Source organism: Pezoporus flaviventris, unplaced genomic scaffold (genome assembly GCF_033815535.1).
Source record: "Pezoporus flaviventris isolate CSIRO_AGI_PZ_B2104156 unplaced genomic scaffold, CSIRO_AGI_Pfla_v1 ptg000037l, whole genome shotgun sequence".
NCBI lineage: Eukaryota > Metazoa > Chordata > Aves > Psittaciformes > Psittacidae > Pezoporus > Pezoporus flaviventris.
The window spans coordinates 21,926,109-21,938,819 of NW_026892585.1; the positions used below are offsets into that span (position 1 = coordinate 21,926,109).

At 37.5% G+C, this 12,711-nt stretch overlaps 1 protein-coding gene across 5 annotated transcripts in view; it reads right to left on the bottom strand.

The window, feature by feature from the left end:
• Window positions 1–1,569: 1,569 nt before the first annotated feature.
• Window positions 1,570–12,711, bottom strand: part of NEK10 (NIMA related kinase 10) — a 113,464-nt gene continuing 102,322 nt past the window's right edge. For 4 of the 5 annotated variants that reach the window (XM_061464981.1, XM_061464983.1, XM_061464979.1 and 1 more), the window contains one exon: window positions 1,571–3,471. In XM_061464981.1, coding sequence (XP_061320965.1) covers window positions 3,456–3,471 — 16 coding nt within the window. In that variant the 3' untranslated portion in view covers window positions 1,571–3,455. Of the gene's footprint in view, window positions 3,472–12,711 lie in introns of all 5 variants that reach the window. The other variant, XM_061464986.1, reaches the window with a different exon arrangement.

A 12,711-nucleotide genomic window follows, 5' to 3' on the forward strand; every position in this document is an offset into this window, starting at 1 on the left:
GACTTAAATGTCAAATATTTTAAAATTACTAGTTTTCTTATCACAGTTCTCACCATCTCCTGTTGAGCAGAGTTGAACAGAGAGCTTTGACATGATTTAGCTTCCTGCAGGTCAAGAAACAAAATGAATTAGAGGACCTTTCTTTCAAATTGCTGTTGTCTAACAAGACAAATTGAACAATTAAACTTTCTGTTGAGAAGTTTGTAAATTCAAATCATGGTGAATTCATACAGTCAAACCCAAACATTCTCAAGCGCTTTCCTATTTTCGCATCTGAAATGCAATCAGAATTGCCAGTTCTCCCTAAAAGCAAGACAGAATTCATACATGCTAAAACTGTGTATACTCTTCAGTTTGGGAAGTCAATGCTTGATGCTTTTTTCATTTTTAGCAAGGAATGTTGTTGGCCTTTCTTAATTAATGTAATTATGTAAGTTCATGAACTAATTGTCAAATTTCTTGATATGAAATACCAATAATCAGCCAATAAGACTACTATAGCTATAATGACTAAAAGTAAGATTCATTAAATACATTATTCTGTGACTGTAAATAGGAATTCCCTTATGGAATAAAACTAATAATTTGATTCAATGTCAACATTGGATTATTTGGGGATATGACAGGAGACTGGGAAATGATTCAGACAGAGCAAAACATATGTAAATCAGGCTACAGAATACACACAGGGTGCATTCTCCTGAGAAAGTACTTGCAACTGCAAATAATCAAAAGTTAGCTGCAGTTCAGTACAGTGTTTCAACATTGTTAGTACCACACTTTGCAGAGTCCTTTTTAATTAGCTATATAATAAGTACAGCTATGCCCATTTCTCTGATACTTGCACAGGTTACATTAAAGAATACAAGCATACGAGAAAAAAAAGATACACACCTTAAAGGATATGATTTATGCACTGGACCAGAATTCAGGAGATGTAGGTCTCGTTCTCCAGTTTGCTGATGATTTGCTGAATGATATTGGGCAACTTACTTTTTGTTTCTGTGTTTCCCTAAATATTGTTTCTTTATAGTGTCTATACAGAATTTAACCATACAGACATTATACATGACAGAACTAGCTCATGTTCCTTTTCATACTGTGCGAAACACTATGGATGCAGATCTTAGTGAAGAACATCTATGTACTAATGCTATAAATTGTTTAACAACTTAGATAATGAATTCTCTGAGGCAGTTAATTGCCCTACATCAAAAGTACGTCATCTCTTTCCTACAACAGTCAACATGTCAGTTCCGTTGCAGACAGAGAAAGGAAAAAAACCTAAAAGCATACTAGTGAACACCAGGAAAGAAACAGAAATTATCTCTTAACTTTCTGCTTTGATTTGCCTTGGTGGTGTACATGCCACTCACCCACCCCTCAGCTTGTAGTTACTGGAGAAAAGTATGCCCTCCTGTGCCAGACACTAGCTAGTATTCCACTTTTCACAGTTGTTCAAGCACAAAATCTGCTTTAAAGTTAACAGCACTAAAAATACATCAAGAGAAACACATAGGAATAATTAATTATACTCTATTTCTCAACAAAATTAATGCTATCAAGTACGAATGAACATTAAACAGATACAGACAAAATATAAACAATGATACTTCAAAACACACCTGAAACAAGGTCCAAATTATTTCTAAGGCATCTAATACACTCTGACAATTCAGAATTATAAGACATTTCTGAAAAAAAAGATATTAAAATAGTTTACTTTATGTGTAGATTGTTTTTTCATTACTTTAACGGAAAATGATTATGAGAATTCATATGCAATTTGAGTAGAACAAACATGTCAAGGTTTAATTTAAATAAAGTCTTTTTGAATAAAATATCAGTGTAATCAATTCCACTGGCAGCCATATACAGCATGGAATTACTTTATAATCCTATAGATTTAACTATACTGCATTCCCTTTCTCTGTTCTAACAAAGCAAATGTCTCTGAACTAGTATAGGAATTGATTTTTAGCAGTAACGCTGCAGGAAGATGCATCATCTATGGTGATTTATGGTGGAAACTGTAGCTACCTGCAGGTAGTACCTTAGAAATCATGTCTTGACCCTTAACAGACCTTTGCTATCACTACTGTACCATTGTATAGAAGCAGAGACAGCACCTGATGACTTTTTAAATTACACATATGTGAAAAGAGGATATATTTTTGATTTTTAGTTTTTTACACTGCCCACTGGGCCCTTTTTCAGTGCTTCACAATTTAGGATGTTGAAGTCACACCTGAAATCTTGAAACAATACAACTGAATTGTTAGGAAATTAATGCAGTTACTTATAGCTACTTATAGTGACAAAAAAAAAACACTGGAAAAACAAAACAAAACAGACCTTTGCCAGAGGTGTGCCAGAGCACACAACATACATCTGTACCAACTTACTTATGAGTAATCATGGATGAACATAATGTTAATAATTTTCTACAGAGGAGAGCTATATCACCAAGTGCATTCTGGTTGTTTTCAACAGTTATGACTGCCAAAGTATCAACTGTAGAGAAAATCCTTTGTACTTAATAAGTATTCCTTACTAAACTGTAGGCAAAAAAATAGCTTCACTGCTACTGCAGTGAGATGTCTTTATCAACATTTGATAAATTATGAAATTCCGGAAATGCTTTTAAGTACTACAGCTTTGACTAGCAGCAAAGCATCTATTTTATTTATTTAGTCTGTTAAATACTAAATGAATGCGTATATATAGATGTATATAAATGTACATGACATATTTTATATACACCAATCTACACAATATATGCCTAAAGATAGACATGTAATACAGACATTTTGAAATAGCAGTAAAACTAGCTGGTTTTGAAATAACAAGAATTTTAGAAGCTATGCTGGATATAAACAATGACTATTAACATGGAACACCAGCATTAGAATTTGTTACTATCCAAATAGAGATAAATTCCTTCTAAATATTAAAATTGTGATGATGTTTTTTAATCTAATTCTGGTACAGTGAACCTGCAGATATTTTCTGTCTGGCCATATTACAAAGCTCTTTTTCTTCCCACATAAGACATACATGGATATAAATAAGTTTACAGGCTTTCAACTATCATTCCAGAAAACCTGACTATGCAACAATTCTTTTAAAATATTAACAAAAATAGAAGATATTTACTGTTGGGAACTGAGTTTTTCTCCTATAGTATAAACCTTCCCAATGTTCCCTGTAAAGTGCTTATATTGTAAACAGATCAAAAGTTAAGAATATCATCCTGAAATATCACTCAAGGTCCCTTGAAGCTGTCCAACACTGGTATTCCATCTGGATGCTATTTAATGAGCCAAACTTGTCCCTTTGGTAATCAGATAGCCTCAGGTGAAGTACAGGCAGGTTGATTTCACTAGGAATGGTTCTGAACCTTCTGTCCAGAATTACAAGTTTTCTTCTTTTGCTTGATAGTTCTTTGTTCCCCTTTAATAATAGAGATACCTGCAAGGGGGAGGGTGTAGGGATGGAAGGGGGGAGATGGGGAGATGGGAAGAAATCCACAGTTAGTATGTGTTGGAAGTAAGAATTCCCCGCTATTCACATTCACCAGGTATGGAATCAATCTTTGTGCTATCAGCAGAAAGCTGGCATACAAGGATGATGTAGAAGCCAAGGAAACTCAGAAGTCTATCAAAAGAAATGTTTTACATCAGGGTTTACAACAGAGTTTGATGCAGAAATCTCTGGGTGAAATTTTATCATTCACGATACACACAGGGAATTTGTCTAATGATCCTCTGGCACAAGATTTATGGACTAGTTTGCATTGCACACAAATAGAATTAGAGCAGCAAAGATCTCCCACAGCTGGTCAATGAGGCCTGAATGCAACATAATGTATTTGTGGGTCAGCTTTAACTTATGTAGCTGATGTACATCCAGAGACATAGCACTATGAAGAACTACTTCCGTCTTTAACATCACTTCTTTCACCCTAATTCCTTTCTAGCCTGCAAGAAAAGTAGCGCAGAAAGTGATTGGAGATGCTTCTGTCAGCTTGTGAACATTTTCTCATAATCAAGTCGTACTTCATTGTTATGACTATTCTGTGAAAATATGATGTAAAGACTTCTTTTCATAATCAGTGCTATGAGAAAGTAAAACAGGTGTTTATTTTTTGTCTCAAAACTCCACAGTCTCCATTCCAAGAGCCAGACCTTTTCCAAAATTTTCCCTAGCTACATGTATATGATATGTACAAGCCAGATATCCAAAGCCCTTTCAAACATTCCTTTATACCCATAGTCCTTCAGGAAGCACAGTGTTATTTTGATTACTGAAGTACTGACAGACATTAAAGTATTCCAGTAATAAGGAAAGGAAAAATATGAAAAATAATTTATAGTTTTGCATACACACTTCAACACATGTGGAACCAGTCAATCAAAATAGGCTGAAGGCTGACAGCAAACTATCATTCAGCCCCATATATGTCGACAACATAATCCTTAATGGGGCACTGTACCTGTGCAAAAAATTGAATCATAGAATAGTTTAGGTTGGAAAGGACCTTTAATCATCATCTAGTCCAATCCTCCTGCCACAGGCAAGGACGCTTTCCACTAGACCAGGTTACTCAAAACCCCATCCAACCTGGCCTTGAACACTGCCAGAAAAGGGCATCTACAACTTCTCAGGAAAACCTGTTTCAGTATTTTACCACTCTCATAGTAAAAAACTTGTTCCTTACGTCCAATCTAACGACTTTAAGTTTAAAACTATTGCCGCTTGTGCTGTCACTTGTGCTGTACCCTGGCAAAAAATATCTCTTCCATCTTTCTTATAAGCCCCCTTTAAGTACTAAAAGGCTGCAATAAGATCTCCCTTGAACCTTCTGTTCTCCAGGTTGAACAAGTCCAACTCTCTCAGCCTTTCTTCATAGCAGACATGATCCAGCCCTCTGATCATTTTCTGCAGCCTTCCTTTGGACCCATTCTAATTGATTCACGTCTTTCTTGTAGTTTCTGGAATCCAGATGTGGATGCAGTACTCTAGGTGAGATCTCATGAGAGCAGAGTAGAGTGGGAGAATCACCTCCTTTGAACTGCTGGTCACACTTTTTTTGATGCAGCCCAGGCTACAAGTGCTGGCCTCTACATTGCTTGCTCATGTCTGATTTTTCACACACCAGTATCACCTAGTCTTTTCTGGAAGTGCTGCTCTCAATCCCTTTATCCCTCAGTGTGTATGTGATATAGACTGACTGCAGTGAGTTACTGCACTGATGCAGGTGCAGGACCTTACATTTGGCCTGCTAAACTTTATGATATTCAACAGAGTACACAACATACAGTCCTCAAGCCTGTCAATGACTCTCTCCATGGAAACCCTTTGTGTGGCCCCAATTTCTGAACACTGAGGCCAGTCATGTCTTCAATTTCTTCAATAACTGTCAAATTGTGTTTCACTTAGCTTAAGAGTTCCCAAAATTCCTTTTAACAGCATCTTGCTGTGACATAGAAAGTTATTATATTCTTCTCGGTTAAACTGCCTTAGCTGGACCAAACCATTGAAGGCTCAAACAAAATAAAGAAAAATTCCTCTTTACTTCAACTCAAAGTGTTTAGTTTACAGCAGCTGTATAAGATACTGGTCTGACAACACAAGAATTATTCCAGACTACAGTGAGCTTTCTGAACCACTGTGAGTAGGAATGTTCCTTCTTATGTGGTATTATTTGACAGACTTCATCTATGCTCTATACAAGTACTCTGTCAAGCAGACATCTCAGACACACAGAAGTCAGTCTCAAAGTCTTTACTTCAAACTGGTAGGAAGACCTGCATTAGAACTGCAAAAGGAAACCCATCTTATCTCAGCCAAACAAGTCTGTGATGACAGATGCTTCTACTCAAAAGATGTGAAGCTCATATAAGAATGTCTGAGATCAGAGCATGTGATCTCTGCAAGGGATCAGAGCCATCTGCCTATTGTTGAAAACAGTCATTCTCACAGTCCAAATGCTGACAGACAGCTTCATAAACATGCACTTTTTCTGCAGACAGTGTGGACCTCAGGCATTTCCACTGTCAGCAGACCACCTAATTTTCTGTATTCATCACTGAACTGTGCCAATGACTCAATACCTACCAGTAAGCCAAAATTCAGGTCAGATGCTCCTTCATTTTTTCCAACAAGAGGTGAAATGCACCTTTCCACGTACCTCATCGCTGAAGGGAATCATCAGCTGAGGGGAGAGGATCTGCATCAATGACAGTCCTATCACAGATTATTTTGGTACTTGCACCAGATGGATCTCTGGATCACTTCTCTGTTCTGCACAAGGCAATGTCATGAAGTACAGCCAGGTTCTACACCTAAGTCCTAATATCTAGCAGGTCTGATGTTAGCCAAATCTAGCCATCTTGATGCTGACTAACTGCTAGAGGGACAAACAATTTTGGCTACAGCCCCTATCATTCTGATTTACAGGAAAAAATGCCTAAAAGAGAAAAGACTGACTTACTAGCGAAAGTGGGAAAAGTTTTTTCATGGAATTGTAAGATCAGGAAAATGCACATCCTTTCTCTGTGTCATGAGATTACTGGCCATCCCTGAAGTGACCAGAACATTCCTGCAAGTCTCTTAAAATCAGTCAGCTAATAAGTTTTTCACACCTGGCCATCTGATTTTGACATGCACAGCAGCTAATACGTTAGTATCTAAGTCATACATTTTTCCCAATTTTAAGTCATTATTTCCCTAGAACTCCACTGTGCCATTAATAGGAAGTCTGTTCATGCTGCTTCTCCATTTTCTCTTTTCTTTAAAAGACTTGGGAAAGGTAGGCTAATACAGCCTCTTAGTGGAAGGACAGCTAACTCAAAAGATGTAATGACTGCTGATCTGTGGGAATAGGGCAGCATTCTTACAGCGCTACACAGATCCTCAGCTGATAGCCATCAGAACTGCAGGTGGGAAGATTGAAGGCTTTTGCAGCCATGGATGTTTAAGTAAAATAAAGTACTTTGGCAGACTTTTCTACCTCCCTGGGGAGAAGTACAAGTCAACAGAATGCTGGTATGTCTTTTAATAAACATTGCTGGCCAAAACAATCTTCTTTCCTAGGTGCAAGATATAAGAAGTAAGAATCAACATAGACAACTATCTGGAAGAAGAAAACAATTAACAGAAAATGCCAATTAACATTAGCAGAAAGTGGTGCCAGAATGGAATAAAAAGTAGAGGAGTGTCTTAAATCACCGAGATATCACTAAATCAAAAAACAAACCTTAAGATTCCAGGAGCACTGGAGCTTTGTACTTTCATCTACTGTCTAGTTTGGTATGTTCTACAATAGTAGAAAACATTATAACTAAGCTAAATATAAATTTTAATCCATTAATCATGTAACACAATTAGAGAGGTGTATTAATGGTGAAGAATACATGGATAACATGGTAAGAATTTGCGCATAGAAAAGCTCCATTAATGCATCCCTGTTTCCAAATGATGAGCCTATTGACCATAGACCCAATACAAATGAGGGTTGCCCCAGACAGTCAAAATTCCGAATTTGCTATCATTCCTGAGCTATACTGTCCTTCTGTAAATAATAGCTCAAGCTATTCTTTGAGTAGTTAAACATATAGCTATCATTAGAGCCAGACTTGACAGTTTTCCTCTTCATGAAACAGCTCTACCTACATGAATGATTGCTTCTCTAATTCTAAAAAACACAGTAACAATGGAAAAGACTGCATTGAGCAAAGTTACAAAAATGTGTCAAAATGTTAATATATGCATTTCATTATGAAGGCTGTTTCCTTCTATTATTATTTGCATTGCAACCATTTTTTTTTCCTACAGAACTAATGTCAAACCAACATTTTTTTCATTTCAAATAGTTAAAATTATTCATAGTAGTTTGTATAGTGCTGTGTTTTGGATTAGTGATGAAAACAGTGTTGATAACACACCAGTGTTTTAGTTATTGCTTAGCAGTGCTTATACAGCATCAAAGCCTTTTTTGTATTTCACACTGCCCATCAGTGAGTAGGCTTGAGGTGTACAGGAAGCTGGAAGGGGACACAGCGGGGACAGCTGACTCCAACTGACTAAAAGCGTATTCCATACTGTAGGACAGCAATAAAAGCTGTGGGAAGAAGGAAGGGTGGCAAGGGGGATATTTGGAATGATGGCATTTATCTTCCAAAGCAACAAGTGTGATGGAGCCCTGCTTTCCTGGAATTGGCTAAGCATTTACTTGCTGATGGGAAGTAGCAAATGAATTCCTTGCTTTGCCCTGCTTCTGTGTGCAGCTTTTGCTTTACTTATAAAACTGTCTTCATCTCAAGCCACTTTTCATCCTTCTGATTCTCTTCCCCATCCCACTGCAGGGGAGTGAGCAAGTAGCTGTGCTGTGCTGAGCTGCCTACTGGGGCTAAACCATGACAGAGCTACAGCACTCAGCTGAACATAACTCCTGTCTCTGACCATTGTTATTTTTGTTTATTTAGAACTAATGTTTTTTGATGCAACTGAGTTTCTACTTGGATCAAGTCTCTTAATACAATTTATTAAAAATAGATTTCTGTATCAATTTTGATATTACATGTCTACTTCAATATAAAACCCTGATGAACATTTGAAAACAGTATCCATTGTCCTATTTATAAATAGGCTCAAAATCAAGGATCTTGCCTTTTGTGCAGTGTAATATTAAACCAGAAGGAGAAAAAATAAAAAAAGAAAGAGTGGCACAATGGATGTGAACAGAATAACTCTGAAACATTACAGAGGTATTTTTATGCATGTTTACCAAATTTCTGTGTAAATAAGTAATACAATTGGACTGCTGAATAATTTTAGGAGATTAGTGATAAATGGGCATAAGTTGCTTATTCAAGATAAAGCTGAGGGTCATTATCCTCAGCTGGTCATTAATGCCCATGAAATTACTGGAATTGAGGTATTAATTACTACTATAATGAAGATGGGGAAGGAAAAAAGCAGCATGACATTTTTCTCATGAAGCTGTCTCGGTTTCTAAAGGATTCATGTTTCAGCACCCAAATGAGTTGCTTGAATCATTTTTAACCCTTTTTACAGTTTATTCATCCTACGACAATTTTCATGTCATCACCTCATTTAAGGTTTGGTTTCCCATCTCGTATTCCTTGCACAGCAAGGGCAACAGCAATGGGAAGGAAAGACAATGCACACAAATTCCCCAAAATAGAAAATGAACAAGAAATGTTTTCAGAATGTTTTCTCTATGAAGTGTGCTACACAAAGAGGTACCGGATTGCATTATTATGCTATACATTATCTAGCTGTTTATGATGCATTTAACAGTGCTTTTAGCAATAGCATACATCCCATGTCATTGCCTAGCAGCTATGGAATTCTTTCTTCAAAACAGATTCATCCTGTAGCCGTACAACATATGGAACTGATACTCTTAAGTCAACTTAATTGGAAATTATGAAGAATGCGGTACTAAAATGAAGAAACACCTTTAAAAACTTGCATCTTCACAAATTAAGTTTGTGCATTCTCAGGACTTTTGAGCCTTTGAAGACTCAGTTTGCTTTTTTTTTTTCCATAGTTCTATTAGAAGAGCTAGAAACTTATTATGCACAGACAGGAAGGCAACTTGTTTCCTGCTAGAAACACCATCATTCTGATTCCACTGTGAAAGACTCACACATGCCTCATCTTTACAACTTCCTATCTTTGAAACTGAAAAAATTCAACCTAAACTGAAAGCTTTTTAAAATAAGAAAATTTAAAAATAGGTGTATTGCCCTATATGTTGTTAAAGCAAACAACATACAGCTATCCACTGCTCCTAGTACTTTTTTCTAAAGCTTTTCTCTGAACACGTTTATAAGGGGATGCCAGGAAAACTACAGGATGCAGAGTTTCTGCTGGAAAATTTGCAGTTGCAAATGCTTCTGAAATGCTTCACTGTGTAAAAAGGAAAGGAAGTAGAGCAAGGCTCAAAACTGTTTTAGGCAAGAATGAATGACAGAATGTTGCTCTGAGGGCTGCAAACCAAATTCTGTTTGGTGGAATAAAACCAGAAAATGGTGGACACTGATAAGTGACTTGCAGCGCAGCTTGAGAGTGATTTGGCCTTCTAGCTTGCTTAAGCTGTTTGGATAGTTTGAGGCAAAACCTAATGAAGCATGTCTGCCAGCCAAACGAATAATTCAGTACTGGACAGCTGTCAAAACTGGACTGTTTAGCTATTTGGAGAGAGTGAGAAGCAAAAAAAAGAAAAAGAAAAGAAGTAAAATTACTTAAGTTCTAAAAGCTCTGAATGGCCTTAAGCAAAGCATATCATAGCAAAAATGGCAAGTCCTCTGGAAATAGGCAAGTTTTTGACAGCCAAGGCCGAAGCATGGTCTGTCAATTTTCTGGAAGAAAAAGGAAAATAGTAAGTTATTTGGGAATAGGTCCTTGTCTAGAATAGAAGCAATGTAATAGTGACAGAGGAACACAGATAGTTATGCATCATGGCAGGTAATAGGATTCAAAGTATAGTGAAAAATCCAGTTGCTGGTGACAGACCACCAACTAGGTTGCAGTATGGCTGTTTTGTATCTGCCAGCTAAAGCCAGAACATGCTAGAGTAGTGACATACGTGCAGTTGAGTGGGTGAAAGTCTACAGCAACAGTTGTTATGTGCACATATTAACAATTCTGAGCAAGAAGAAAAAGAAAAATCAAATCTAGTCAACATACTTTTAAACTTCTAAGGAGATTCGTACCTATAAGGAGATTTCACTCCATTCTTCTCACCCACTCTAAAATCAGTTTTGTCTTTGTCACAGTTTAAGCCCAGCTAGTAACTCAGAACCACGCAGCTGCTCGCTCACTCCCCCGGCCCACTTCTTCCTCCCCTGGCTCCTAGGGGGATGGGGAGGAGAATCAAAAGAATGCAACTCCCCCAAGTTGAGATAAGAACAGTCCAGTAACTAAGGTATAACACAAATCACTGCTACTACCACCAATAATAATAATGATGGTAAGGGAAATAACAAGTGAATACAACCGCTCACCACCTGCCAACCGATACCCAGCCTGACTGAGCAGTGATCTAGCCCTTCCGGGTAACTGCCCCCAGTTTATATACCGGGCATGACATGCTGTGGTATGGAATACCTCTTTGGCTAGTTTGGGTCAGGTGTCCTGTTTCTGCTTCCTCCCAGCTTCCCCTCCTCCGTGGCAGAGCATGAGACTTACAAAGTCCTTGGTCAGAGTAAACATGACTTAGCAACAACTAAAAACATCGGTGTTATCAGTGTTGTTCCCAGGCTGAAAGTCAAAAACACAGCACTGGAACACAGGAGAAAAATGACTGCTACTGCTGAACCCAGGACACTTTGCTACAAGGCTCATGAATAAAGCACAAATCAGCACTGACTGTGGATAACAGCACTGCTGAAGAAGTTGCATGACTCAGGAAACACAATCTGAATTTCAATGTTCCTATGCTCCTGGGAAAATCAAATATGTAGTGCATCCACTATTATGAAAAAGGATGCTAACTATCCACTGGCTTTCTCCAGACTGTATGAGTGGGAATGTCCTGCTTGCTGCTTTCTTCTGTTCCCTTCTGCAGGACAAACATAGCATAGAGAAGAACACCTTATCGCAGAAGAACACACTGTCATCCCGTGTAGCTATAAAGAGCATTCTCTTACGTCTCCTCTAAAATAAATTTTAAAAAATGCAGGAAAATAACTTAAGGCTCTACAAAACAACTACTCTGCAGGGAATACCAGCACAGCAGAAAAATAAGTAGTCCTAAATAAATCAGTAAAAGCAGAATGTTAGTTATTTTACTGCTGTTGGTCTTGTGCTTTTCTGTGCTACATGGCATTCCTATGCTACATGTTAAAGTACTAGCATATTTGTCTGCAATCTTTGAGCAGTCTTTGTATTTCAGCAATAACATTTACATAGGACAGGAGGAAATGGAATGAAGCTGAACTAGGGGAAGTTCAGATTGGACATTAGGAAAAAGTTCTGAAGACCATCTCCTGAGAGGGTGGTCGGTCACTGGAACAGGCTCTGCAGGCGAGTAGTCACTCCACCAAGCTCATCAGAGTTCAAGGAGCATCTAGATGACAGTCTTAGTCAGATGGTTTAGTTTTAGGTACCTCTGCGAGGAGCAGGGAGTCAGACTTGATGGTCCTTATTGGGTCACTTCAACTTGAGATACTCTGACTCTATGATTTCCATTAATAAAAATCTTATTTTCATAGTAGTTTGTGTAAAATACTCAAGTCCATATTCAGCATACACCTGATTCATTACAGTTAACTGCAGTAAGATGCTTTTTGCCTGTCTGTGAGATAAATGCCTATACAACTACAATACATTTATACACTTATAATAAGACTTGCTAGGTCTTGATGTTAAAAGTGAGAGCTTTTTCTTATTTTTTTTTTTTTCTCATAAATTGTGCGATATTTCTTCTACAGCACCAAATCTTGGGAGCTTCTGATTAGGATGAAAATTTAAAATACTTGAAAACACTTATAAACAAATCTGTTAGACCTCACAACTGCAAAAGTGATTTGTAAACATGATTCAAGTATACCCTGAAGGTTTAAAGAGTGAATTATTATTTTATTGTGGGAGTGGTTAATCATGATTTTTTAATACTTACAGACGGCAGCAAGACACTTGCAAGCTGGAATTCCGATTTTGAGAAGGAATAAAAAT